Consider the following 27927-nt stretch of genomic DNA (forward strand, 5'->3'; position numbering starts at 1 on the left):
GAGAGGGAATATATTAAATGGTTTGTGGCTTTGGGCTTTTTTTTCCTTTGTTTGGGTTTTTTATTTTGGGGGGGGGGGGATGTTGGTTTTTTGGGTTTTTTTTTGTTCTATTTTTTATGTGTGGGATTTTTTTGGGTTTTTTGTTTTGTTTTGATTTTTTTTTTTTGTTTAACTTGTCCATAACCCAATCCAATATCTGAGGCCTTGCCAAAAGCAGAAATTCTTAATTTGATCCCAGCCAATGTGCAGGCATGATGAGTGGAGTGGCCAGCTGCATTTCCACAAGAGTTTTCATTAAGTACTTTCTGCCATGCTAGGAAGAGTGTTGTCATGCAGTCAGACTGAGTTGGACTGGTTCACCTCTTTGAGCCACTTCGTGTTTCAAAATGCAATGGATTCAATTTATGGCTGGTCTCCCATTGCTTATTCAAACAGCATCACACCAATGCCCCTCCATGCCTGTCTGCCCAAGGGCCCAGCAACATCAATAATAAATGACCAGGCATGGGAAGGCAGCTTTGGGTTCAAACCAGCAAGTGTGTTGGGGCAGGGAGCCTCCCCTGAGTGGGGGGTACACAGTGAATGGGAGCTGTAGCTTGCAATAATTCCCTCCCTGCAGAAAGGTCTCGTAAATATTTAATAAACTTCTGGCCCTTGCCATAGATGAGGTCCTATTAGCGAACTGGAGTGGCTTGAGGACAGGTATTGTGTCTGTTACTATAGCACCACCTTGCACAGGATCTCGGTGTGAAAGAGGCAGGGGAGGGAGGGAGGCAGGGAGGGAGGGATGCACAGAGGATGAGCCCCAGCGAGGCAGGCTGAGGTTTGCCTGTGGAGCAGGCAGCACTCCTGCCCAGGGAGGCTGGCCTGAGCAGCACCTGCAGCTCCCAGCGTCAGCCCGGAGCTGCTGCCCTGCACGGGTACCGACAGCCGGCACCAGAGCTGCTCCCAGGGCCACGCCGAGCCCCTGAGTGCTTCTGGGGGGGCTTTGCTCCACAGCTTTTCCCTTCTGGCTTTGCAAGATCTGACTTTATTTTTTTTTATTATTATTTTTTTACCCACTCCTTTCTTGAGCAACTGGTTGTTGTTGCAGAGGTCACCGAGGGGACTGGTGAGGCTCCCGGCTCAGGCATTGGGAAATATGACAGCAGAAGTGAATGCTCGTTAACATAAGGGATTTACTGAAGAAGAAAGACAAAATGCCTTTCAAAGGGCTTGGTTCACTGAAAGAAAGATTTTTTAACCCAGGAAAGGAAGAGGTGAAGAACACCATTAGCGATTCGCTGGGGAATCTGAGAAGGTAAAACTCAACAGAAAATTCCCAGACAGGTCCATTGATTCAATTTATTAAGAGAAATGCAGTATAGAAAAAATATGTAAAAACATAAAATAGACTATAGAGTTGCAAAAGTAATATCCGAGTACTGAGAGTGAGACAGCTTGCTGTAAGACAGAAGATGTAAAAGGAGTAGTTACAACAGCATATGACTGTAGATCATCGAATATTTATATTAAACAAAAAAGGTGAAAATAAATTATGAAATAATGTTCTAATATTAAAAAGAGCTTAAATAACTGTTTAATTAAAAAACCTTTAAATAATTAAATGTGATTAATTCTGTGGTTTAACTTGCATGAGAAAAAGCAATAATTTAATGGGAATCAACACTCCCAATGATGCTACTCTTGAAATTAGATGTAATGTTCTTAAATTACAGGTTTGGGGTGTTTTAAAACTTGTTCCAAATCAGTAACAGAAAATGTATTGAATAGAGATGTGTGTGTGTGAGTTTACTGACACTAGCAAATTAGAGAGAGAATAAGGCGAAGCAGCTGTTTGCTATCAAAAGCAGAAAAAAGGTTTAAGATTTTCATCTTAACCTGATAGTTTTATGAACCAAGAAATGGAGGATTCTTATTTTTAGAGAAATGAAAATCTGATGTAAGAAATTCCCAGTTTCATAAAGGGGAAGATATTTCTCATTTAAAGAGAAGCTTACTTATGTTTGTAATGGCTAGTGACAACACTTATTTGTGTAATCAATAGATGAGAGCCAGAGGGGTTAGTGGCATTTCTTCCATGCTTGATGTTGTGTTTTAAATCTTTGTGTGGATCAGGCCAACACTTTAACTGAAGGTGTTTCTAGTGACTGAATTATATTTGCTTTCATATCCACCCCTTTGCCTTCTATTTGGAATGCTATTTTGAGTCAAGAAATAGTAATTCTAACCAAGCCTCTGATCACAAGAAAATGTGTAAGAATTTGCACATAACATACTGCAGTTATTCTATTTCTTTATCACATGAACAGAGTATCTGTGTTTTACACAGTTTCTACTTAACTTTTTTTTAATTTACAGTGTTACAGATGAAACCTGTTTTGCTTTTCTTTTTTTTAACTTTTATAATACTCTACAGTAATTCCGAGAAATCTGTTTATTTTTTAGAACAATGATTAAGGTAATTAATTCAGTGATAAATTCTCTCTGCTGTGGGCTCTGCTGGTCAATTTGACCAAATAACTGTAAGGTTTGTATCTAGTGAATAAGTGATGTGGCAGCACGCTGGGCTCACCTTAGATTATCCAGATTGCTCTCCTCTTGTAGCCATGTATTAAGGCTGTCATGCTACTTCCTACACAGTTGATAGCGCAGGTAGCCAACTTCAGCAACACTGCTCCTGAATCAAATTAACCCAAATATCACTTGAGGTGCAAGAAAGTTTGCTGAACTTAATTATTTTCTATTTTAAACGTAGGTATTTCAGAGCCTTTCTTAGATATACCAATCAGCAGAGGAAATAATCCAAACTATAAAATCTTTTTATTATCTCTGCAGACAGATCTAAGTAAGAATTGCTGCAACTTGAGCAGTCCTGTAGGAAATATGCAGTCATCTTTGAAAATTTCCATAAATGAATGAAACATGCATGTTTTTAATATGAACGTCATTCTCTACAGCTTAGTCTACAAATGACAACACACACTTGTGTTTTTATATGGTGGCACATATATCTATATACCAGCTGCAACCTTGACTTTGCTCTTCATCCAATCCAATAGTCTTTAATGAGGTGAAAATCAGCAGAGAATTTGGTTTCTCTCCTAGCATTCATCATAGTTTGGTGAATTATTATAATGCACATCCTTGATTAGATCTCCAAGTGTGCCTTCACTGACTGTGGTGTGTTGATGTCAAAACTGACAAAGTGGGTAGAAAAACATGTTTTAACTTTGGTAAATATGACTGGCCTGTGCCTTCCTGCCACATTTCCTCTGTCTTGCAAACGAGAGAGAAGCAGATGTCTGGCAAGAGCAGCTGCTCCACGGCAATTATCCGCAGTCCAGCTCAAGTGCTAAAGCTCAAGCAGCATAAAGCAGCTTACTGCCTCCTCACAGGTGTGCTTATTTGATGGGTGCTGCAAAATAAGAGTCCACTCACAGGAGGTGACTTTAGGGTGTCTGGATCCTGGAAGGGAGGCAGGCAAGACTGAACTGGAAGACCCAAGAGCCATCCTTTCTTTAGGCTATTGGCAGCTGTTTGATTTGTGAGATCTTAAAAAAATGTTTTGGAAAATGTTGTAAATGCTTTGTATAATTTTTTTAATACAAAAGTGTTTTTTTCTTGATTATTTTATGCAGTGGGGCAGAAGAAAAAATAGAGAATTCAAGGCTTGGGTGAATGAATATCAGAGTTGTGGCTCTGTCATCATTATGTTTCTCAGAAAAGAAAGATTTCCTGCAGATCTTATTGACAGACACAAACACTTTGGTCTTTCTGTGAACTTACTGCAGTCAAGGAAGAAGCCAAAGACTGAAGTAAGATATTAGGCTCTCCCTACCCTAAGGATTTCAGGAATCCTGGACCAGCTAATGGCAACGGTGGGCTTCTTGGTGAAGTGGGAAGTGTTTAAGTGGGTTTAAATATTATCACTTTTAATGTTAAAAGACATTTGGGACATGGCAAATGGCTGCTGTATGAAGTGTAGCCTTGATAGGTGTAGTTCTGACTGCTGCAGATGTCCCTTGGTGAATTAGCCTAAATTACTGAAAACTGCACCTTGAAGCTGGGTGATAGACACTTGCATTGGACAGGGCTCCTGTGACTGTGATGGATCACGGAGTTATTCCTCTCCGATTTTCCCTTTGTGCAGAAACAGGGGGAGCTTACAGGGTGCCTCCCAGACTGTGCAGTGCAGTGAGCGCTGTGTGGGCTGTGCAGATGCAGCTGATGCACGAGTTGTGCCTTTGTAGCACTGTTAGTGCCAGGGCACAGAGCACTCATGCAGTGCTGCACTGCAGCGCCCAGGGGCCAAACATCCCTGCAGTGCTCCTTCACTGCACCGAGGACAGACTGCCCTGCAGCCCAGGAGTGCAGAACCTGGGCCACACAGTTCCTCATGTCTGAGCCTTGTTGTGGGTTTCATGGAAATACCATGCAGAAACCAGCAAGAGAGGTCCCATGCCCTGAGTAACTCGAGAGAGTTGGGTGTTTGTGCTGGGATTTGGTACCAATGCATCAAATACAGGATTTCTTATGGAAAATTATCACCTGGACAAATCTCCGAAGAATTAATAAGATCTTAGGAGAGTGTATCTGCTTTTGGATTAATGATTTTTTTTTTGTTATTACTGTATTTCTGGTTATTGATAATTATAATTACTGGTCTCTGAAGTTATGCAGAGATCATTGTAGTTAATGGATTTGTAGGTGTGAGCTTTGAACATTGTGCATGATTGTGCTGCAGCTGTGAAAGACTGCCACATCTGGTGAAATCCATTCTAGAATGCGTTTTAACACAACAAACATTAACATTTGCCTGTTACCATAGGATCAATGAGTTTTTAATTAAACAAAATTAAATTCTAGTACACCTAGAAAGAACTAATTCCTCTGCTAAAACCCCCTTAAATACAAAGTGCCGAATGTATATGTGCTATAGGGATTTTATTTATTACTGATAGGGATTTTTAATATTTCTTTCATGCCTTCAAAGTTCTGTATATGCCAGAGTAGGCATTCAATAAAAAATAGAAATGTTGCATAAAGTCATTATGACATTTGGGCACAGAATATGGATGCAGATTCAAATAACTTAGCCCCTCTTACTTGCCAAATGTTGTAGATTTGCTGAAAAAGGAAAAAACAGACCTAAGAAGTGAACATGTCCTGTGCAGGAAATTGCACACCTGCATCTCCTGCATGAGGCTGATAATTAGAGGAGAGCACTGGCCCTGAACCAGTTTCCTTTGAAGTCATTGGTAAACAACTAGTAAAAATTTTCACTGACACTATGAAAATACATGGATCAGTTGGAAGATAAATTTCTCATCATTCCATGGAGTTGCCATATGTTCATTATGTACCCGTTCAATAAAATAAAACCAAAAACACAGTGCTGACACTGGCTTGTGAATGCCTGCAATTTTTAATACCTATGTGTTTGGACTGCCACTGAAAAATAGTTTTCTCCAAGACAAGCCTGGTATGGAGGCATTGAAATTAATCTCTGGGAGCAGGAAATAAACTGTATGGATTTGGGGTGATGAATCAGTCCTCAACTTGCTTCCTTACATTAGTCAAATACAATAGCAGAATAATGAACTTCTCAGCAGAGACGATATAGGTCCATAGTTCTAGTCCTAGGTCACCACTTTTAGCACTGAATTTGGAGCAGAAGGATGTTTTCATGCCTATCTGAATTGACAGCCTGCTGAAAACGTCCAGATGTTTTGGCTTTGCATGAAGTGTCTAATTTTTGCCAGCTGCCCAAAATAATGCACCCCCTAAAGTGTAATGTCTCTCTTATAAATAGAGCCTAGTAATTTTTGGAGAATAGTTAATTGATTTCATTCCATCAATATCTTATATTCTGTTAGAGAAAGACAAATTATTTCTTTTGGCTTAGCACTTTGGAGATTATAACAGTTCAAAAATAATTATTCAAATTTTTTTCACTTCCTGAGGTCTTTATTTTTGATATCTCATTCCTTTTACCTTTACCTCTATTAACACATAGGGCATGGAATACTGGTGTCTTCTTTTTCAAGTGCCTGACTGAATTAGTCTCTGTACTCCCATGTCACTAACAAATGCTGTTTCCCTGCCGGTGAATCATAAGATCTCCATCACCCCCAAATAACACCACAGTAAGATCACACTTTCTATGTTACCTTACTTGAATGCAAAGGCTTTGCTCCAGTCTGACAATGAGCTAAAGATCTAACTTTGTAGTGAGCACTGGTTTGAGAAAGGAATTAAATAAAATAATCCCAAGAGTTCCCTTTTGGCCCAAAACACTGTGATTCCAGTGTTTCTTGAAAACATGAACTGATGGACTGTAGTGTGCTTATTTTCTTTTTGCTAAGACTATGGCTGAAATAATGGGTTTATATTGGGATGTAAAAAGGAATAACATGGTAAATGATGCTCCAGTTAGCTCTAGAACCTAAAAACGATATTTTGAAGTGAAACCTTATATTGGAAAGATATATTTAAGTGCACAAGATGCCATACTTAACATGCTTATCTGCAAACTGTCCAGTGAAGAGTACTATCTGTTAGATTATGGGTAGTGCATTAGACTTAAAGCAATTGGGAAAAGCAGTGATTTAACCAACACTGTCCCAAAAAACTCAACCCAGTCAGATGTAGCCCATCCATGTATGCTCTGTCAGAGTTGTTTATGTTGATTTTCATACTGAAAACTGATGTTTCAAATGCATATCAAATATATACATTAGATTTCAAATACACTCAACCACATATGTGGAAGAAGGAAATATGTTTTTCCTTATCAGAAAACAGTAAATGAAATAATCTCATCATTTTACATGGCAAGCTGGGCTTCCTTTAGGTTAAATATTTTCACAGTACTCCATGGCAGGCACAAAGACAGCTGGATCCTGAGCTCAGTGCTTCAGGGTGATGCCAAAACTGAAAGGCCTGATCAAGGCCTCTCTTAGTAAAGGCTTAACCTTAAGCTTATGGTTAGTGTTCAGTGGGTTAGTCACAGCTAGCCATGCCCTTCAGTGTTTCAGCATGTCAGGAAAACCGTAATCTGCATTTTAAAATAGACCTGTAAAGGCAGTGTTAGAAAAGGAATTATTTAGATCTGGTTTGGTGTCTAGTGCTTTCTTACCTCACCTTTCCTATGACAGACTTTGCCTGGTCCTGCAGCACAATGTTAATAGCCCTAATCAGATTGCGAGACCAAATTAAATTTTAATTGCACTATCATGCAATTCCGGATTGCATGGAAGTCCCATTTTGTTCCATATGAATATCTCAGGTAGATTGCCTATGGGAAAAGGAAAGGCCGGATATGCAAAGCCTGAGGAGCGGCACTCCTGTGTTAGTTGGTAGCTGATGGGCAAATAAGGTCTGGGCCTGTCTCTTTTGTGTCTTTAATAGGGGATCTGATGCCAGAGAGGTTTCTCCTCTGCTGTACAGCCCTGATTTTTGTCTCACAGGAGAAAACAAATTCCAGGAAGTTTGGGGCTTAGTGAAACCATGCTTTGTGTTGTATTTGCCTTCATCCTTAAAACATACTGGCAGCTCTGCTTAGTAAATCTAGTCAGAAATTAGGGTTAATTTAATCATATGTAAATTTTCCAAAGAATCAATGGAATTTATCACAACAGACCTCCAGTTAGATCTCATAGTTGTGCTCATGAATAGCCTGTGAACATTGTTGCAGCTGCCTGTCTGGCTGGGTGGTTCAGATGTGCAACCTTCAGAAGTCATTCAGGCAAAAGTGTGATCTCTGCTAACCTTTCACAGCCTGTCCAGCATTAACTCACCTCACACCTGCCCAAAGACAAGCACCTGCCAACAGGAACTAGCAGGTGACCGGCGCACGGAACTGTCCATCCGCGTTTCAGCAAATTTTACTGAGACGACAGGGTGCCTTCATTTTTCCTTCCCTCGTGTGTTTAGGAAGCTCGATGGCACCAATGTGGAGGAGGAGCCCCTGGAGCTGACGGCGGAGGGGCGGCCCGTGGTGGCGAGCGGGCGCCGGGCCGCGCCGTGCGAGTGCCACTGCTGCGGCCTACCCAAGCGCTACATCATCGCCATCATGAGCGGCCTGGGCTTCTGCATCTCCTTCGGCATCAGGTGCAACCTCGGCGTGGCCATCGTGGAGATGGTCAACAACAACACTGTCTATGTCGATGGAAAACCAGAGCTGAGGGTGAGGAAACAGCTTCCTTTCACTGCTCTGAGCAGATCCCGCTGCGAAATCACCCAAATGCCACATAGCTAGAGAGAATCAGGGAGACACATCAGTCTGGATGCACGTAGATGCACAGGCACTTAATTCCTATTTAGGTGATGAAGTCACATGAAAAACCTTCAAGATCTGAGGATTTGCAGTGTCACAGAGAGGGTTTAAGTACCTGAAATGAGAACTGAATTTGCGTGTCTCCCAGGTCGCTGATCTGCCAGCTGTAGACAGATTTTGCTGTGGTGGCAGAAGCTTTTGCTCTTTACTCTCTCTCAGGGAAATGTGCTCTGATGCTGCTGTAGAAGGAATTAGCAATTATTTTATGTAGGGCTGCAGCCACTACATTCATATCAGTGGATAATTCTCAAGACCTTAAAGCAGTCACTGGCAATAAGACATCAGGTTTTTGACAGCGTAGATTGTTGTTAGGAGCTATTAAGAGCTAGGTGCCAAGCTGTTTTCAAATTTGCAGTGGATGGCATGTGGTCCATAGCAGATCCTACACAGCTTTATCTCAATGCACTCCAGCACGCGCATTCAATCCATACCACAGTATTCCCGATCCTCCCTCAGTATTCGGCTGTGATGTCAAGTGTCCCTTGGTGGATTTTATGAACTTAAATCTCTACATTTGCTCTACTTGTTGACTTATTTTTGGATATCTATTGAATCTTTTTGGCCTAACAAATTCGTAGGAATCTTGACTCTAGAATGAAATGCTGTGCAAATATTCATCAGCTTTTCTCCTACACTTTTTAACTTTTGGTAAAGAAGAGTGCAGCAAATGTCTATCATAAATTTCCATTGTTAAAATATGCCTGTCTCCAAGACTCATGATCATAGGAGCCATGCTTAGACTTCCTGCTGAATTTGTATTTATTCAGTCTAATCCCTGATCTCCATGGTCCTTCTGGGACTTCCAGGTTCTATACTTAAGAAAGAGAAAGTATGTGCCTGCATAGGTTGGGAAGCTCAGAAGAGGTAGTTTCAGAAAATGGGAGTAAATTCTTCCACAAATCTAAACTCATAGTGTTTGGGTATGAGCATCTCCTGAATCAGGAGGAACCTTCTTCCATATCTCATGGTGTTTTTGCCTTCAGAAATTAACACTACCTAGAAACTCAGCTGGAAATTGCCAGTAGAAAGTCAGGTGTTTAAACAGAAGTGCCTCAGCACAGGAAAGTGGGACACATCAAAATGAGTACTGATGGGGAAGGAAACCCTTTAGCCTTCTGTAAACATGTCTGGCTAATTAATGCCATCTGGCTGTAGGTCAAACAGTGAGCTGTTTTTCAGTTTGTTTCTTCGTGAGCAAAAAATCAATGTAGTGGGAAAAACTGTTTTTCTTTTAACATGCAGAAAGTAATATCGAAAAAAGATATGTCAGTGCTTATCACTGCAGTTGCCGGTTCTCTGTGGTATTTTAGTGACAACTGGCTACTTTGGCATCACTTCTAACAAAAGATAAACTAGTCACTGGCTAGTGTTACCTGGTTTTATTTTCAGATTGCTTTGTCTTCAGATGTTCTCCTTGCCCCCAAGTCTTTTCTGCCCCATGCCATTTGATCCTGACAGTGGATGGTCAGAGTTGGGCCCTGACAGGGAGAGTCATGAACAAATCTGACCAGAAAGCAAATCAACTCAAAGGATTTAAGCAGCCTTGATAATCTTGGGAAAATGGATATGCCCATTGAAGGGTATCAGGTCCTTCTTATAACTCTGGGCAGTCTTGAAAGCAAAGGCTTCAAGTTTAAGGAGCCCAGGGGGAAGCAGTGGCAAGTAGCAAAGTTGAAGGTCCAGCATTAGCTACTTAATGGCTGTAACCTTTCCCACTCCTAAAAGCCAAAGCAGTAATCTCACAGGGGAATTGAACATCCTTTGGCCTTAACTGGAGGTTTTCAAGCCGAGCAATCCTGAGCAGCCAGTGTAGAGAGGCTTCATTTGGAGCAGGGTGACTTCTGTGTGACTTGTAAGCAACAGTTACCTTACAATGAGTATGCTTTATCTTGCAGCATGTGTCCCATTTCCTTTACAGACAGCCCAATTCAACTGGGATCCAGAGACTGTAGGACTCATTCATGGCTCTTTTTTCTGGGGTTACATTGTGACACAAATTCCAGGAGGGTTCATAGCAAATAAATTGGCTGCTAACAGGTAAGACGACAACAACAAGCAAATGAATTAAGCTTTAGAGTCTGACAACTGTTTTACACTGTGTAAACGGAAATTACTAAAATAGCAAATTAGTGCTTCAGAAACACACATCTGAGGCTGAAAATTCTGTATTTATCAAGAATTATTAATAATAATAATTGATTAAAAATTATTTCTGAGGACAAGACTTCCATTATGGGTCTATTGTTGATTTTTTCAATTTAACTTGTTTATCTCAAATATTTACACATTTCTTCTCTAAACAATGCTTTCTGGAGAGTTCAAGGAAAATCACACCTAATGCTTCCAACAATGTTTGAAGCACTTTTTTTAAAGAAGTTGCCTTAGTGCTCCTTACCTCAACACCAAACAATGGTTTTCCAGCAGTGTTTAGTCTTCCTCCTTCAACAGTCCACATTCCCTGTGGACTGAAGCTAGGAATAAAGAAATTACTTAACTATTTATGATCTGAATTGACAAATCTATCCTCATGCACACAAATATCCTTGCCAAGGTTGGATATAGTACTGACTGTAATTAAGATTGCATAGAACTTCTAAAAGAGCCTCCTGATTTCTGCTTGGTGAAGTCTGAGAATCTGTACAGATTTTTTTTTATGATCAATGGGTTTGTCACCATTTTTTTTAAAATTCAACTGCTTTTGAAAATGTGAATAAGAAAAACTAGTTAATTTTGTCAATGTTAACTTTGATTTTGGACTTTACATCAAAAGGTCTTCAGAACTTTGAGTATTATCACAAGAGAGAGGGTTGTTGTCCGAAGACAGCTCGTTGTGAATGAGCTCATGAGATGTGCATATTAAGGGTACTTGGGATCTACAGATTAAAATAAAAAAAAGATGGCTGGTACTGACTTTGTTCTCTGCAAACAAGATGTGACTTATCTACAAATAGTGTCAGAATTGGAAAGGGTCTTTAAAACCAGTTTTATGTTGTACTTTGCCCCAAATCAAAGTACTTTGCTTTCTGCATTCTGCAAAGAGCTACGGGGGTTACAAGACTGCCTGGATGTTCTTCCCATCCATATGCCCTTGTGGAAATTTCTCCAGAACAGAATCATCCCACAGAATTGCCTAGACAGTTCAGTCCTACTCTGCTCTGTCCATAACCAAAAGTTACTCAGAGTTTGGTTTGCACTGCTTCTTCACACTGTTCTCATCTTCAATTATTTATTTCTCTACCACATAACAATGCCTAGGCACAATATTTTTCCATCTGCCAAGTAAGCCAAACAAATTAGCTAAGCTTAATAACTTCTCCAGCCTTTCTAGTCTTGCCACCAGCTTTTGCAGCAGAAGGGCTCCAAAACACAGATGTGCACACTGCTGGCTGAATAATTCAGCATATTATTAGTTTAGCTTTTGTTTCCTTAATTCACTTGCAAACAGTAAAATAAGCATGTTTACACCATAACTTGATGTGTTCTGTCAGCAGAATGTTTCCTTAAGTACAGGCTGCTCACAAGCACAAGAAAGCTCTGCATTTATCCCTGTGAGAGTTTCCAACTCAGTCTAATGCTATACTATAACATCACTATCCCCGTGAGAGTTTCCAACCCAATCTAAAGCTATGCTATAACATCACATTATGGATTTGTCCATCATAACTGGGTTTAGAAGTAGAATTTGCTGAGGAACAAAAATAGCTCAAGAGCTAAGCTCAAAGAGAATTTCTATTTGCAGTAATAGGATTCACTAAGTCCATGTTTTTCCTGTATTCCTCATTTACCCAACCAATTTCAGCTTAGATAGGTTCACTAGTGGTGCCAAGTTTCAGTTTCAGTTTCAGTTTCAAGGGTTATTTGCTAAGACACGGGGCAGAAAAACAGGGGTTCTGTGGCCAATGAACCTACCAGCCCTAGAAAGAGGAAAAACTTTCTTTTGTCCCAGATGCACTCTGAAAATGAGATTCTATGCTTATATTGACCTTATAGATTTAGGCAAAGACTCCTTTGCCACTTGTTTAAACTGTGCAACCTTGAACATATCTACGGACAACCCACCCCAGGCACTTCTCTAATGCACATAATTATCTGTGATAGTGAGGGATTCAAATGGATCTCATAGTGGCTGAAAATATTGAGTGCTTTATGGGTGTGCACCAAACCCCTCTAACACTATGTAATTTACTCAATACTTTCACCCAAATTGATGTAGTCTGCATTCCACCAAAAAGTTTATCAACCATTTACTGACACCATCCCTTTAACTTGGTGCTTATCCTCAAACACACACCTAAATGTGATGTCAGAATTGCTTGGTGGATGCATGAAACACAAGGCACCTCTTGATATCAGTTTTCAGGAAGAGCACCCTGCTGGGCAGAGGAGTCTGTAGCTGTTTGGATCCAAAAGTGGCAGCTGCCCAGGAATTGTGGTAGTGAGGACAGAAGAATATGTGAATGAATTGAGAAAACCTGGAATATTTCTTGTCAAAGTGGAGACGAACTTCTTTGGAATAAATGGCAGTGAATTGATGAAAAGATGCTGTCTCTGTGGAAACAATACTCAACCCTTTAAATAGTAGCAGAAGAGTGACTGGTTCTAATTCCTTATAAATGATGCATTTACAACCTAGGGATATTAAGAGTTGGCATTAAAAGAGGTAGCAGAGATTGGAAACTCAGTCTTTAGAGATAGCTGTTTGGATAATTAAACATGTTCTCTTTGTTACAGTTTCTTCTTTCACATGGTTATTAATTCACATGGTTTGCTGTAGTTCCCTGAGTCAACAGTGTTATGATAACAGACGTGATATTCCTATTAGTGGTAAGAAAGCAAAAGGCAGAAGTCTTTTCTTCAGGGATCAAAACAGAGAGATAATACTTATTTCTCAGTTAAATGTTTACTTGACTTTTAAAGCGGTCTCCTAAATGTCAAGATATGACTGTGGGCTTTGTATTCCAATTCATATTTTCAGACTGTTTTCTATATAAATCAGTTCCTTTGTCACTTAGAGAAGTGACAAAGGAACTGATTTATATAGAAGCCTGCTCAGCTTCTTTGCTTTTGTTTGCTCATCTGTTTAGTGCTTTCTTGTCACTCAGATAATGAGCTCTCTAGGCGTGGGTTGTTGCTTTTGTCAATTGGTGTAGAGAATTTAGATAAAACAGTCGTGTTTTTTGACTGTAAATTTTTCATGCTATAACACAACCATTAACCCTACTGTGAATAAGATCAGACACGAAAATGAAGTCACATATATTTCCTGTGAACAAATTTTCAGAGACTGAAATGCAAACAATTTAAATACATATTTTAAAGAAAAAGAATTGTAACAAAATATTTTAAAATAAATTTATAAATATTTATAAAGTGGAACATGAAAACACTGCTGAAGAATAGATAATAATTGTATTCCCTTTTATGCTACTTTTCTCCATAGGGTATTTGGTGCAGCTATCTTTCTAACATCTACACTGAACATGATCATCCCTTCTGCAGCAAGAGTGCATTATGGATGTGTGATGTTTGTAAGAATTCTTCAAGGTTTGGTGGAGGTAGAAGCACACACCATTTTGGTCCTTTCAAACTGAGTTTGATTTTGAGATTTGGTTCTAGAAATCATAAGATCTCTTTTGATCAGGGTTTCTCATCAATATACAGTTTTACTTGCTGCTCATTTTGAGGTTGCAATTTTTAAATTATACTGATTATATTTCTAAGTTTACTTAAAGTAAAGAAAAATGTATATTTCTGGTGCTGCAATTTGAATTGTTTTAGTTTTCTTGTGCCATCAACTGCATATACTAACCAGTGTTTTTATCTCAGAACATGTTACTATTCAGGTAATGGGTAATTCAAATTAGTGTGACAACTTCATACTCAAGCAATTGAGTTCTTCCAGACTTACCTTACCCTTCCTGTATCATTCCATGGTGACAAACAGATAGGCAGTAGGGATAGCATCAACAACTGCTTCAGGTGGAATGCAGTGAAAGCAAATCATGTGATGTGTGAAATGTCTGCCAGGGTGTCACGTACCCAGCCTGCCACGGGATGTGGAGTAAGTGGGCCCCGCCGCTGGAGAGGAGCAGGCTGGCTACCACTTCATTCTGTGGTGAGTCCATGGGCTCCTATGGTTCTTGTAAGCATATGTCCTTATTAGATTTATTTTATTAATTTCATTATTTGAAGGAGTTGCACAGACACTCTGCCCTTTGCTACAATCACCTTGTACCCTAAACTTAGGAACTTGTGAGTCCTTTCTTGTTTAATATGCCATCATTTTATCATTTAAAGCCAACACTCAAAATGGCTCTCATAATAAACTGAGTCTAGAGGTTCACATGAGAGAAATTATATTGCATTTTTTTATTTGCATCATCCTTAGGGATTCCATTTATTATACATACTCAATGGATGCTTCTAAACAAGCACACATTTTAAAATTATCTGAAATTATCTTCATTACTTTAGGGTGGTTGCTCAATATACTGCAGCAGAGGTGATGTAACTTCTCACCAGCAGCTGCCCTGCTTCATTCTGTTTTGAGTTATGATCAGACATGTGCTTTGCTCTCTTCTCTGTGTCCCTTTCCAATGCTGACAGCTGAAGATGAATGTCTGTAGGAGAAAATGTTCAATAAAGATGTAAAAGTCACAGGAAAAAAAATTCTGTCCATCAGCAGTAGAGTTGTATGGCTGGGGAAAATACAGCACTAAAAAAAAGATAGAAAATAAAAGGAAGAGTTAAGCAAGTGGATAAAAACCCATGTTTGAATATTATGGGAATTTTATTTTTACTACAGATGGCTTCAGGTTTTAATTATTTAGGTGTTTTCTCTTCCTGCAGAAGAAAAGATCCAAAGAAAAGCCTCTCCACTCAATGTTCCCTCTGAAATTTCTAGCATGGGATCTCTAGAGAAAGATCCATCCTTCAGCTTGACATCCATTTTAGTACTACAGGTCACTGATCCTTGCCCTTGAAAGGTGCATAGGAGCAATGGAAAAATTAGGAAAATACAGGTTAAACAGGTTCCTGGTTTTTCTATCTACATTCTGGCCTAGGGCTTTTCTGCAGGAAAGCTGTAGGAAAAATTAATTACATGAAGAAGAGGGAGAAGGATCACTGTGACCCATTGCAAAGAAGTATTTGCTAATGAGTGGAGCATTAACAAATGTTTATTAACAAAACATGTACTACTCTCAAAACCACAAGTATCTCATTTCCTAGAATAATTCAGAACAACACTCTTCACATATAAAGCCATTGGCACTGTCTTGCACTGAAACCTATTATCTAGATTGCACTTAAATACTCATCTCTTTGCACAAGACACTCAGAAATATATTTCACCAGTATTATGTATTTCCCAAACAGAAACCTTGGCACAGACCACATTTTTATCCTCTTTTATCCCCCTGTCAACATTTGCCTATTTATTCCAGCTGTTTGTTTATGTTGTTAATATGAATTAAGCATGGTTCCACAGACTCAGGGTTGGTTTGAACACCCTCTCTGCTACCAGTGCTTGTATGGTCATGGGTCTAGGGCCATGACAAGAACCTCCCAACATATCTGCAGTCATCAGGATTCCTCCATGAAACTTCTGAAACTCGGTCCGTTATCTTCTCCAAATCTCACCTCACACACCCCAATGCCAGGTGGGATTTCCCACTCAAGACCACCTACATAGATTATGCCTCTGTGGTCATCTGTCATCAGTCTTGGATTTGCAAGTCCTATTTCCCTACAAGGCACAATTCCGCAAAATGAGACTGGTGATGCATGAGGGGTCAGTGCTTCCTGGTACCCCAGTCAAAATTTTGCAGTTTCCATCCCATCCTCCAAGTTCATAAAGTCAGTCAAACACATCCCTCCAGTTCTGCTCTCATGAGCACCTGTCTGGATCATGTGCTCTGAGAGCTGGGCACACTACCACAGCTGACATGTTTTACTGATCTGTTTTCTCTTTAGGGTCTTACGCAGGAGCAGTGGTGGCCATGCCCCTGGCAGGAGTGCTGGTACAGTACATAGGATGGTCATCAGTCTTTTACATTTATGGTGAGTTGCCTAACATGAAGGACATCTGCCACTAGATCAGTACTGCCAGTCGTTTGCTAAAACCTGTCTAACAAGGGTGGATCAAAGTTATTTTGATGAATAAAGAGGATGCAAATGGGTGCTCCAATTTATTCCCTGCTTATTGCAGATTCTGAGAGCTTTCGTTTTGTAATCATCTGTTACAAAAGGTTGTAAAATTGTAATGACCAGGCTGCAGCCCATGGTCACCCAGTGACAGGATTGGATGCAGTTAAAAAGGTTCCTCTTTGCAAGCACAAGCACTTGTGTGGAAGCTGCCCCAGAGTGCGCACTAACAGCAAAAGTTACAGCAAATGCTGCTGACAGGGAGCCAAATGGACCTGAAAACTTCTGCCCTGAGAAATCTTCCCCATGCTGCCCACCTTTAATAAAGCAGTGCCACCTTTACAAAGTGGTCCTAGGGGTATGGTCTTGTGGCTGATCTGTGATGCCTCATTCTTCCCCTCACAGTGTATGGCAGAGGTGGCTGCAACCAGCCTTGCACATCGGCAGCCCAGTTAAAGTGGGTTTTCTCTGTCTTCCCCAGAAATACAGGGCACAGCACAAGATTTGCCATTTCCACCTTACAGTGAAGTCCCTTCATGCAGATTCCTACCACTTTATGGCCCATCTGCTTTTTTGTTCCCTAGGTCCTACAGAGAGGTTTTTTTCCTGCCTTTTCTTTGCCCCATGCATAGAAATAATAAAAGTGCCAAAATGCTCAAATGCTTTGCAAGCAGGCACACAATATACACAAAGTTGGTTGCCATATTTTGTTACTTCCTGGGCATAATTTCTTTGCAGGTTTTGTTTAACTGGCATTTGAAATAAACTTCAAGGCTTGCAGATACTGAAGTGTAGTTTTATTGGCTTTGAAAATCAAGTTGCTTTTCCTGCCTCTTCAGGAATGTTTGGGATTGTTTGGTATGTGTTTTGGCTGCTTCACGCCTATGAGAGCCCTGCTGTGCATCCAACAATAACCAATGAAGAAAGGATATATATAGAAACAAGTATAGGAGAAGGAACCAGCCTAGCTAATGCAAGTGTAAGTAAAAAAAGGCTTTCCTTGTTGTCATTTGTGAGCACTTTGCAGAAGACGAGCATATGACTGGATGGATACTGTTAGCAGGCTTTTCTTTTCCAGAAAATTACAGAATCAGACTCTTGCAGCTGGACTGGATAAGTACAGGAAAACTCGTAATGCTGTTTCAGCTCTTTGCTTATGGATGTTCTCTGATCTAGGGAGGGAAGGGTTGGGTTGGGAGGGGAACCACACATTCTGATCTCCTGCTCTTGAGTAATTGTTCTGCTTGTTCTAAAAAATAACCATGGATTTTGCTAAATAAGAATTTGACTGCAGATATTAAATTATCCAGCTGCCTTTTGAACTCCTGTTAAGCATGACTACAAGTCTAGTAGCTTAAGGACTGGATTTCTGCCCTACTCACTCTCACAGCAGCTCAGATCCTTTAAGACTTCTCATCCTCTCTCTGAGAAGATCCTGGAAACTTTGAATTAAAACCTATTTTCCCATCAAATTTCCCTCTGTTCCCTTAGGCAACTTTTTTTGCCAGTAGTGAAAAACAAAGGTGTTTCTTGTTCATTCTTAGCTTTCAGTTTTGAACATTCTAGAACAAAGTAACTCCAGGTTTTTCCTCTACATGTTTTGGGTAGCAGCCTTGTTGGGAGTGTAAAGTACCAGACTGTCTTTTTGGGCATGCATCTGAAATTTGGCTGATCAAATCTTGGCTGGAGACACACACACACACTTGTTCCAGGTCATGGATTTTCCTTGCAGTACAACAGCTTTTCTGCAGAGAAAACTGGTACCAACTTCATGGGTGCGCACACAACTGCAGGCATACCATGGCCTGTAGAACACAATTAACATTTTTTTCAAAAAAAGGGAGAATATCAATGTGTATTGCCATAGCTACAGATCTCAGCTTCTGATTGGAATTCTATTAAAAATCAATAGGTCTCTGCAATATGTTTCCTGCTGTATGGAGTACTGGAGCATAATACTAATTGAAAATGCCAAAAAAGCAAGCTACAGGCCTTTTTTTTGTGAATTGAACTAATTAGGTTGAAGCAGGTAGCTGCTTGTTGCTGTGCTACTGCATGTGTCTTAGCTTGGATAACCCTTTTTCCCCACTCTTTTCAACAGAATGTCTCAAAGTGCATCAGCCAAAAAGTGGAGATGGCACAAGGTTTTCTTTAGTTTTCTTTGATTCTTTTACTGCTCCTGTTATCCCACTAGCAGGATTCCAGAAGACCTCAGGTAATTTCAGTAAGCAGGGCAATAGCAGTCCAGTGTCCACCTTTAACATCCTAACTTCTAAGAAGGATTCTCTACCTCGTTTTTGCCAGCAATTCAAGTGATATATTTCACTTTTAAGTGATCCGTGATGTAAGTTGTATGCAATGTATCTAATAGACTTGATAATAAAAGATATTGGTTCTTTATTTTGCCTCTATCTACCCAAATTTTTGGGGATTTTTTCCCTTAGAAATTTAGTACTCCGTGGAAGAGATTTTTCACTTCAATGCCAGTTTATGCAATCATTGTGGCAAACTTCTGCAGAAGCTGGACCTTCTACTTGCTCCTTATAAGTCAACCTGCTTACTTTGAAGAAGTCTTTGGATTTGCAATAAGCAAGGTAAATATCTGAGAATAAGCAGTGACCTAGGAGATGCAGCAGGGGAGGTTCAGGTTGAACATCAGGAAGGATTTCTTCACTGAAAGGGTGGTTAAATATTGGAATGGTCTGCCCAGAGAGGAGGTGAACATCATACCTGGAAATGTTAAAGAAGTAACTGGGCATGGCACTTAGTGCTATGGTTTAGTTATTTGAGGAGAACCAGATAGACCTGGAGTCATTACAGTAGATTATTCCCAGTATTTCGATTACATACTTCTGCTGACCTGATAGAAATAAAAGTCTGCAAGCATGAAACTATTGGAAGAAGGAAGAAATTGAGAAATTATGTGGGGAAATAGTTGATTAAAAGTCCCCACATATCATGAAAAAACACTAAGCAAGTCAATAGAAATGCACATTTTGTTAATGTTGACCATTTAGCATTTAACCAGGTAATTTTTATCCTCTTCTTGATTTTTGTGACTTTTCATTAGCTATGAAGGTCAAATTCTTTATAGGTCTATATTCTGTGCCACCACCATTTCATTAAATACAGAAATGTTACACTTCCTCTTCAGAGCATGAATGAGGAATACAGAATAATTGTTTTAGAAAAGTTTTAAAAACTCTTTAATTTAGCATACATACTTGCTATGTGGTAATTATTTTCAAGCAAGTCTAAGGCTGATAACAAAGAACATCATTATTTATCTGTTCTGGGAGCACTGTGTGCCCAGCTTCTGCAAGAGAAGCAATGGTTGTGCCATGGTAGCAATGACAGTCTAAATGGCCAAGTACAGCATGGAGATGAAGAGGGATATTAAGAAAAAGTACATCTGTTTATTCTGAGATGCTTTTCATTAATGCTAGAGTTGCATCTCTGTGAACCTCACTAATTTAAAACCAGTGTAAAACCAACTGTCAATGTAATGACGTTGCACATTGCTGAAAGTAAACTCAAACTTCTCACTAAATTACTGCTTCAAAGAAAATCTTCTAGAAGATGACATGCTGATCACTAAAACTCTGTCTCAGGGGTTGCACTGACTCTGATCCTATTTGACATCTTCAGTAATGACCTGGATGATGCAGCAGAGTGTACCCTCGGCAGGTTTGGAGATGACACAAAATTAGGGGCAGTGGCTGCCACACTGCAGGGTTGTGCTGCTGTACAGAGGGGCCCTGGCAGGCTGGTGAAGCAGGCTGACAGGAGCCTCATGGAGCCAAGGAGGGAAAGTGTAAAGTCCTGTACCTGGAGAGGAACAAGCCCGTGCATGAGTATGGAAAGCAGAAAAGGACCTGGGAGTCCTGCTGAACACCAGGCTGAACATGAGCCAGCAGTGTGTCCTTGCAGTAAAGACTAATGGTATCCTGGGCTGCATCATACTAAGGCCACCAGGTAAAAGGAGGGGATACTTCCCCTCTACACAGCACTGGTGAGGGCACACCTGAAGTACTGTGTCCAGTTCTGGGCTCCACAGTACAAGACAGACAAGGACATACTGGAGAGAGTCCAATGAAGGAATGGAACTATTTCTCCTATGAGAAAAGGCTGAGAGAGCTGGGCTTGTTTAGCCAGGAGAAGAGAAGGCTCAGCAGGGTTCTCATCCATATGTACAAATATCGGAGAGTGTAAAGATGATGAAAATAGGCTCTTTTCAGTAGTGCTCTGGGCACGAACTGAAACATGGGAGGTTCCTTCTGAACATGAGGAAACACTTTTTTGCTGCAAGGAGGACTGTGTACTGGAACAGGCTCCTCGGAGTCCTCAGATCCTTTGATCTTCATTGCTAATGAAAAGTCACAAAAATCAAGAAGAGGATAAAAATTACCTGGTTACCTGGTTGTGGAATCTCCTTCCTTGGAGATACTCAGGAGCTGTCTGGACAACATTTCTGGGCAACATTCTCTGTGCAATCTAGCTTGAGCAGAAGGAGGGTCCTTCCAACCTCAACAATTCTGGGATTCTGTGAAAATGAAAAAAAAGTGAACATCAATTTATAGGCTGTAATCCCACAAGAATAAAAAGAAATCAATGTTTTAATATTTATGATTATTTAATTATTTGTAAAATTATTTCATGATGTCAGGTTTTATGCTGTATGGTCTTCAGTCCCTATGCAATGTGCAGGTGCTTCCTTCCTTTACACAGAGGCAGGAAGCAGGGATTGATTTGTTGTTCAGGAAGGAGATCCTTGAGAACAGAAATAACAAAAATATAAAAACGCAGATGAAAACCAAGATAAAGCACTCCAGTATCAGGACAAATGACAGGGCTTTGTCATGTCTACAATAGAATTTAATATAAACAGTCTTATGTGCAACTCTTTAGAGTAACCATGAGTACTTGGGATATTGCATGGCATTTCTAAGGTGAGATTCTCACTTGTGCTCTCGTTTCCCCTCCTGGGCCACAAGGAGATCTTTCTTCCCTCACCCAGTTTTGAGCACCTGCTGTAATCAGATGAAATTATCCAGGGGAAAAGAGGTGAAGAATCATTATGGTTCCTGTTCTCTTGCCTCTAAATCTTGAAGGAGAAAGGACAGTTAAGCATGCATTTGTCTAATTGCAGGTTGGACTTTTGTCTGCAGTTCCTCACATGGTCATGACAATCATTGTGCCCATTGGAGGGCAACTAGCTGACTTCTTACGGAGCAGGAAGATCTTAACCACTACCACTGTAAGGAAGGTCATGAACTGTGGAGGTACTATTGGATTCTGAAAATATGGTATTTCAATAGTGTGCTGCAGTCAGTCCAAGTATCATAGTTTTGCCCATGTTTAACTGTAATAAGACACAATTTACTCAAGATTGCATTTATAGCTGGTTAATCTGAAGCGTTAAGTGGAGAGCTGATGCCTCATGACATAAATCCTTACTCATATGAGCATGCTTTAAAAAAGGGAGGAGACAAGAAGTCTGGTTAATAATTGAATGGGCAATAGCATAGTATGATCAAATAGGCCTCATCCTGCAAACTCATACAAAGTTAACCCTGTATCATGGTGCTGGAGAGATCCTTTCCCAATGGATATATTCTTGAAGTAACTGGCCATGTTCCCATTTGCTACTCCCAGCAGAGCCCACTGACAAGTTTAGACTGGACGGTTTAGGGTGGGGGTAAAAAGTGAAAGATGAACAGGAAAATTTTAACTCAGCATGAAGTAATTTGTTTCCAATTCCATAACTGAACTGAAAAATCAGTGACATGTAGGGTTGATATTGAATTAGAGAAAAGATTTCAAGCCAGACAGCCTATGGAGTAGTTAGTTGCCCTCTGCCAATTGCTGGCTTGCATTATTTATAGATGGCACAGACTCCTAGAAATAGAGATGCCTGCAGCCAGTGATATCACATAACTTGGCTATGCATCTTCAGAAAGGATGGTTAAATTAATTGTATTTTCAGGGCATATTAATAGTGTCATTAAAAGAACAAAACAGAAGGGTTGCAATGTTACATATTAGAATAATGGCAGAGACTGAAAGTTCCCTGTGATGCTTAGGGATGCCCTGTTGTGTTGGTAATACAGTTGTATGTAAAATACTCTTTTGTTCCATTTACCAAGAAATTCTTGTATCACTACAACCATGAGAAGTTAAAGGCAAGTGTTTTTCTTCTTTCACTCAAATGTTTATGGGTTTGTGAATTTTTCTGCTCTTTGCACAGACTTGCTTTCTCAACTTTCTTCCTGTATTGCTCAGTGAATACAGTGAATTAATTTCATCAATGGTTTGGGTCATGTATACAGCAGTGAATGAGGAGAAAAAAAGAATATATTCTCAAACAATAAATATACAAATACTTCTGCAAATGCACAAAGCTCCCAGTTGTGTTCAAGAATAGCTAAAAGATACAAAATAATTTTCTCTCATTTTAAGCTGCTACTCTGGATAGTGCTTATTAGTATTTTCATTGCAACTAGAAATTTAAATGCAATTCATTCTCATGTGTTTCATTGGAAGGTTTTGGGATGGAAGCAACCTTGCTTTTGGTGGTTGGTTATTCTCACACAAAAGGTGTGGCTATTTCCTTTCTGGTGTTAGCAGTAGGCTTCAGTGGCTTTGCAATTTCAGGTAAGAATTAATCTTATTCTTGCTTTTACTATTCATGATAAAACTGATGTTATTATCCTCACTGTTCTTACTGTCATAATTTCTATTATTTTGTTTGCTCTTAATGTGGCAACTTATGGGGTGTTTGTTATTTCTTCCCATATCAGAACTAATTTACTTTGGTATCTATGAAACATGTTGCACACAATACCTGAAGCTTTGAAAAGAACCTGCTCTTTATTGATCCCAATATACAACAGCTTTATGCTGTTATTTTCTAATATACTTTTACAGTGTCAGTCACCTTTTCATCCTATTTATCTGTATGCCTAAAAGGAAAGAAAGAGGGAGAGAGAGAATTACTCTGCAGTGAATAGTTGCACAAAGGCTATCAGTTACAATTCTGTCCCAAACCCTAGCACCCAATTTCTGCTTCCTGTGTCAGCCCTCCCTGTGTTGCATCCTACATCCAGCCCTTCTCCAGAAGTTGTTTCTAACACTTTTATGAGTCTCACCCACGTTTTGTAGTGTCAAGCTGTTTTGTGGCACCATCAGTACCAGCATCACTGAAAAAAACTCCTCTTGCTATGAAGATTAAAGATTTTCTTAAGATTGAAGATCTTCCAAGAAGACTGCCAAGAACATGAATCTATTGAACAAAATTGACCAGCAAAGTAACTGCTGGTGTTCAGTTATTTCAGGATTCTGCAGATGGGAAGTGGTTTTTCTGCTCAGTTACTTGCTTGCATAACTGGTCATTTCTATCAATCAACTTTTATTGCAGGATTTTCCCAGTAGTCTATTTCTTACCTTATTTATTACCATGCACTTGAAATTTATCGTCACTTCTTGTGATCAACCACAGTTAATATGACTAATTTTCATTACCTAAGAAATGATAAATATCTCAGCTGACATTTAGTATTTGTTTTTATTTCTTAATAAAATATGTGCTCAGAAGACAAACTACAGTAAGGATAATTGTTTTTCCTACTGGTTTATATTCTATTTTTCTATCACGTTGTTAAACTTCTGTTAAACCACTCATGTGGTTAAAACACTGAAAGAAATTAATTCAAAACACTACTACACAAATAAAAAGATAGAAGACATTTCACTAATTTGAGGCATTGATTCCTTAATTAAAAATATTTGCCAAGTTCACTGTTCAGGTATGAGAAAATGGAAAGTACAGACACTTTAAACAGGGCCAAACGAAACTTTATTTTCTATACAACATAATATTCGGAGGTGAACTAGGGAGGTTGCTAACCTTTTTAGCCTTCTTCAGCCAGAATGGCTGTATAAAGCCCTGTTGGCCTGGTAGTGCAATGCTGTTCAGCTGGCTGTTTCTCTCATGTTTTTTAGGCTTCAATGTGAATCACTTGGACATAGCCCCTCGTTATGCCAGCATTCTGATGGGGATCTCCAATGGTGTGGGGACGCTGTCAGGAATGGTGTGCCCACTCATCGTTGGTGCAATGACAAAGCATAAGGTAACATTTCTCTGTGTTTTCTAGGAAAAGGGTTAGGTAATGCAACAAATTTAAGACATTTTAAAGATTCCTGGGGATACCATTCCATCATTGGTCTCTGCAGCTTCTTTTTGTTTGTCTTAAACATGCACTTTTTAATTACCACTTTGGCCTAATTCTCAGCTATTATAACTAATTATCTGTCTAGGCAGATATTTTTTAATACCACCTGAGCCTGAGTCTCTGCAGCATCTCCATACAACTGTGCAATGCTTATAGGGCTTGGAAAACTCCTCTACAATGCATCCATACCCTTATGGTAGAGAAGCAAACATTGATCTACAATAATATTTGTGTAGTTGTTAGAGAAATCCTTGCATTTCCAACTCCACAAATATCTCACATGCAAGAGAGAAACTTTACTATTAAAAGAAAACAACAAAGAAACCCAAGTTTACTATATGCTGTAGTTATATATAGTACAAAAAAAATCTTTGCAATGGTTCTCATACCTTGTTCTATCTTCAGCATCAGGAATCAAACAGTGCTCACAGTCATTCCTCAATATGAGCTAATTCATGGCATAATTTGGAGAGTGATATTTCTTATTACTGGAAACTTAATGAGACCTGCACCATTCTTTCAGACCCGTGAGGAATGGCAGAACGTCTTTCTGATTGCAGCCCTGGTGCATTACAGTGGTGTGATATTCTATGCTATCTTTGCCTCTGGGGAGAAGCAGGAATGGGCTGATCCCGAAAACCTCAGTGAAGAGAAATGTGGTATAATTGATCAGGATGAACTGGCAGAAGAAACAGAGATGAACAATGAAACTTTTGTAAGCCCAAAGAAAACGTATGGTGCTACCAGTCAAAATAGTGAAGTACAGAGAAGGGAATGGAGGAAGCAAAAGCAAGTAACTCAAGACATGGAGGAAGAGACTACTTACCATTATGAAAATGGAAATTTTCAAGATTTGTCTTAACACTTGAAACTGTAAGATTTGTATAGCAGCTACTCCCATGACTCCTGCCTAGCTGCCCCAAATCATCAGGTATTCACATTTATTGTCTTATTCAATTATGTAACATCTGGCCACATGGCTAGATTTGAAGGGTGATAGTTCCCTCCCAGTGGTGTGTAAAATGCTAACAATAGGACTGGGATAAGTGATCCTAAATCCTCTCCTAGCCATTATATGACCTTGGGAGATCTTCTGTGCCAGTTAGATGACCAGCCCTGGCAGGGCTCCTGCTTGATGCAAGCTGTAGAACTTACTGTAGGAGCAAGGAGTTCCCTCATCATCTCATCTGAACGGAGAAAGGACAAGTGATACCAGATGGTGGGTCCATGGTGATCTGTGTAATCCCTGGGTCTCCAGTGGTGTCACAGTCTGTAATGAGCAGCCCTGCTTTGCCTTTTTAGGTTTCCTGTAGGGTGGCATTTGAACCGCTTAATTCATTTCAAACCACAAGCTCATGCTAAAAGATCAGAGCAGAGGGAAAAGTAGATTTATGACAGTAGGCTGTAATTAATTACTAATAGTCACTCAACAAGGGCAAGAGGAACATGTGGCAGAGGTGGCACAGGATTCCTTCAACAGTTCATACAAACTGATTGGCAGATATCTGTATATGCACACCCCACAGAGTGTGGATAAGACCATAAAATGGATACTTGTAAAATTTCTCCCCCTACACAGATTTTGTGCTGGCATGAAGTAATTTTGAAAACAAAATCATCATTAGTGATGCAGTATTAATAATCCTTATGAAAGGAAATCTTAGCTCTGTTTTGATTAGGATTCTCACTCAATTCATCATTGTGCAGCAATTTGAATATATTTTTCTAGTATTATACTGACAGAGTTCCTGCTCTCAACACCAACAGTTCTCGGTTAGGTGAACGAGCTTTCTTACAGGAGTATTTAGTTCTGGATCTGTAACTTTTCAATGCCTCAGTCTTGTTCTTGCTATGAATGAAGTACTGTACCATTTGAGAGTCAACAGGGTACCTATGTATAAAAGTAATTATCCTCTGCCATTGGTGTACATTTGACAGTATAAAGTGGCTTTGGCCTTTTTCTACCATTTTTAGAATCAAACAGTGGAGCATGCTGTATCATCTCAGTTAGCTGCAACTCAGAGACTCATTGTGGCATTAATACTCTTTTCAGAATGGATAATTTCAGTAAAATGTGATTTAATTTGTCTCTCATTATGACTACTGCCTCATTAAATTCAAGTGAAAGCGATCTTGTCTGGCCTATGCTGTGCTTTGTGATGTTTCAGTATTATTGTTCTTGTGAACCGCGTGATGCACACAGGCTTTGAACATTTCTCAGATGCATTTTGCTGTTTTATTGAAATGCAATTGAATAGAATTAGTGCAATTACACTTGTACAACCATTTGAATCCATGGATGACTTATCTTCCCTACAAACAGGTATATTGGGAAGTGAGTTAATTCTCTGTTCATGTGTCTTGTGTCTTTTCTACTCAGCAAAATCCAATCTGCAACTGTATATGGGTAAGAAGGAAAGTGAGTTGAATGCCTAATTTGACTACAGTGAAGACTTTCGATATGAGCAGATAATTTAATGAAAGGGGTAGTTTTATGGTACAGCTCAATCCTGCTTTTAAAAAAAATCAATTAATTAATAAGCCAGTAAAAAAAAAAACTTGTCACGTTATGCTGTTAAGTCAGAAAATAATATTTTTTTTCAAATTCAAAAACTCATTTTGGACTAGAGTTCCTTATTTCACTACTGATATTTAGAACAGGTATAAGAAAATATCTTATTTCTTTCAGATGATAGTCAGCTTTTGGGGATTTAATTGCTAGGAACTTGGGTCAAATACTCTCATTAGTCTATCACAATAGCAGGACCAGCTGCTGTCAAACTATTTTGCAACATTCACCGCAATTTACAAAAGAAAGAGGTCCACCACTTTGCATATGCGCAAAGCAAACAGCTTCTTCCTCCCTCTCCAGTAACTGTAACATACATATAGTTGCTACAGGAAGTCTAATAGGGAAAACCATATTATGAAAGGATTCAGTATAAGAATCTGTATAAGTATAATCTGAGGGAGAAAAGAGAAGACCTGACTATGTATTACTCCAGAAGCAGTAACATTTGCTTAGAAGCAGCATCATTTTTCCAGTAATGATGAAGGGTAACTTTCCTGTTGTTAAGAGGAATACAAAGGGAGCGAATGCTGTTGTTATGACAAAGAACTACAAACATCCCAACCGTTTGGGAAATTGCCAGCTGGCCCATGAGTGCTTGGCTGCCTCTCTGCTGAGTGTAGCTGCTATTTTTTTCCTGT

The 27927-nt window shown here is 39.6% G+C and overlaps 1 protein-coding gene across 1 annotated transcript; it reads left to right on the forward strand.

Annotated features, from left to right (window-relative positions):
* Positions 1–1157: 1157 nt before the first annotated feature.
* On the forward strand, positions 1158–26848 carry SLC17A8 (solute carrier family 17 member 8). The gene is made up of 12 exons (XM_064731649.1): positions 1158–1300; positions 7939–8191; positions 10260–10378; positions 13782–13896; positions 14369–14456; positions 16316–16402; positions 17326–17465; positions 18931–19080; positions 21636–21768; positions 23030–23140; positions 24488–24615; positions 25241–26848. The coding sequence occupies exons 1-12, from the start codon at positions 1158–1160 to the stop codon at positions 25577–25579; spliced, it is 1806 nt and encodes a 601-aa protein (XP_064587719.1). The 3' UTR covers positions 25580–26848.
* Positions 26849–27927: the final 1079 nt, after the last annotated feature.

The sequence above is a fragment of the Zonotrichia leucophrys genome, chromosome 1A, assembly GCF_028769735.1.
Source record: "Zonotrichia leucophrys gambelii isolate GWCS_2022_RI chromosome 1A, RI_Zleu_2.0, whole genome shotgun sequence".
NCBI lineage: Eukaryota > Metazoa > Chordata > Aves > Passeriformes > Passerellidae > Zonotrichia > Zonotrichia leucophrys.

Bases quoted from the DNA above. Each gene is read 5' to 3' on its own strand.
- SLC17A8 (XM_064731649.1), top strand. From the start codon at position 1,158: ATGCTCGTTAACATAAGGGATTTACTGAAGAAGAAAGACAAAATGCCT. The intron at 8,192-10,259 runs GTGAGGAAACAG...TTTCCTTTACAG, and splicing joins ATGGAAAACCAGAGCTGAGG to ACAGCCCAATTCAACTGGGA. The intron at 13,897-14,368 runs GTAGAAGCACAC...AATGTCTGCCAG, and splicing joins TTCTTCAAGGTTTGGTGGAG to GGTGTCACGTACCCAGCCTG.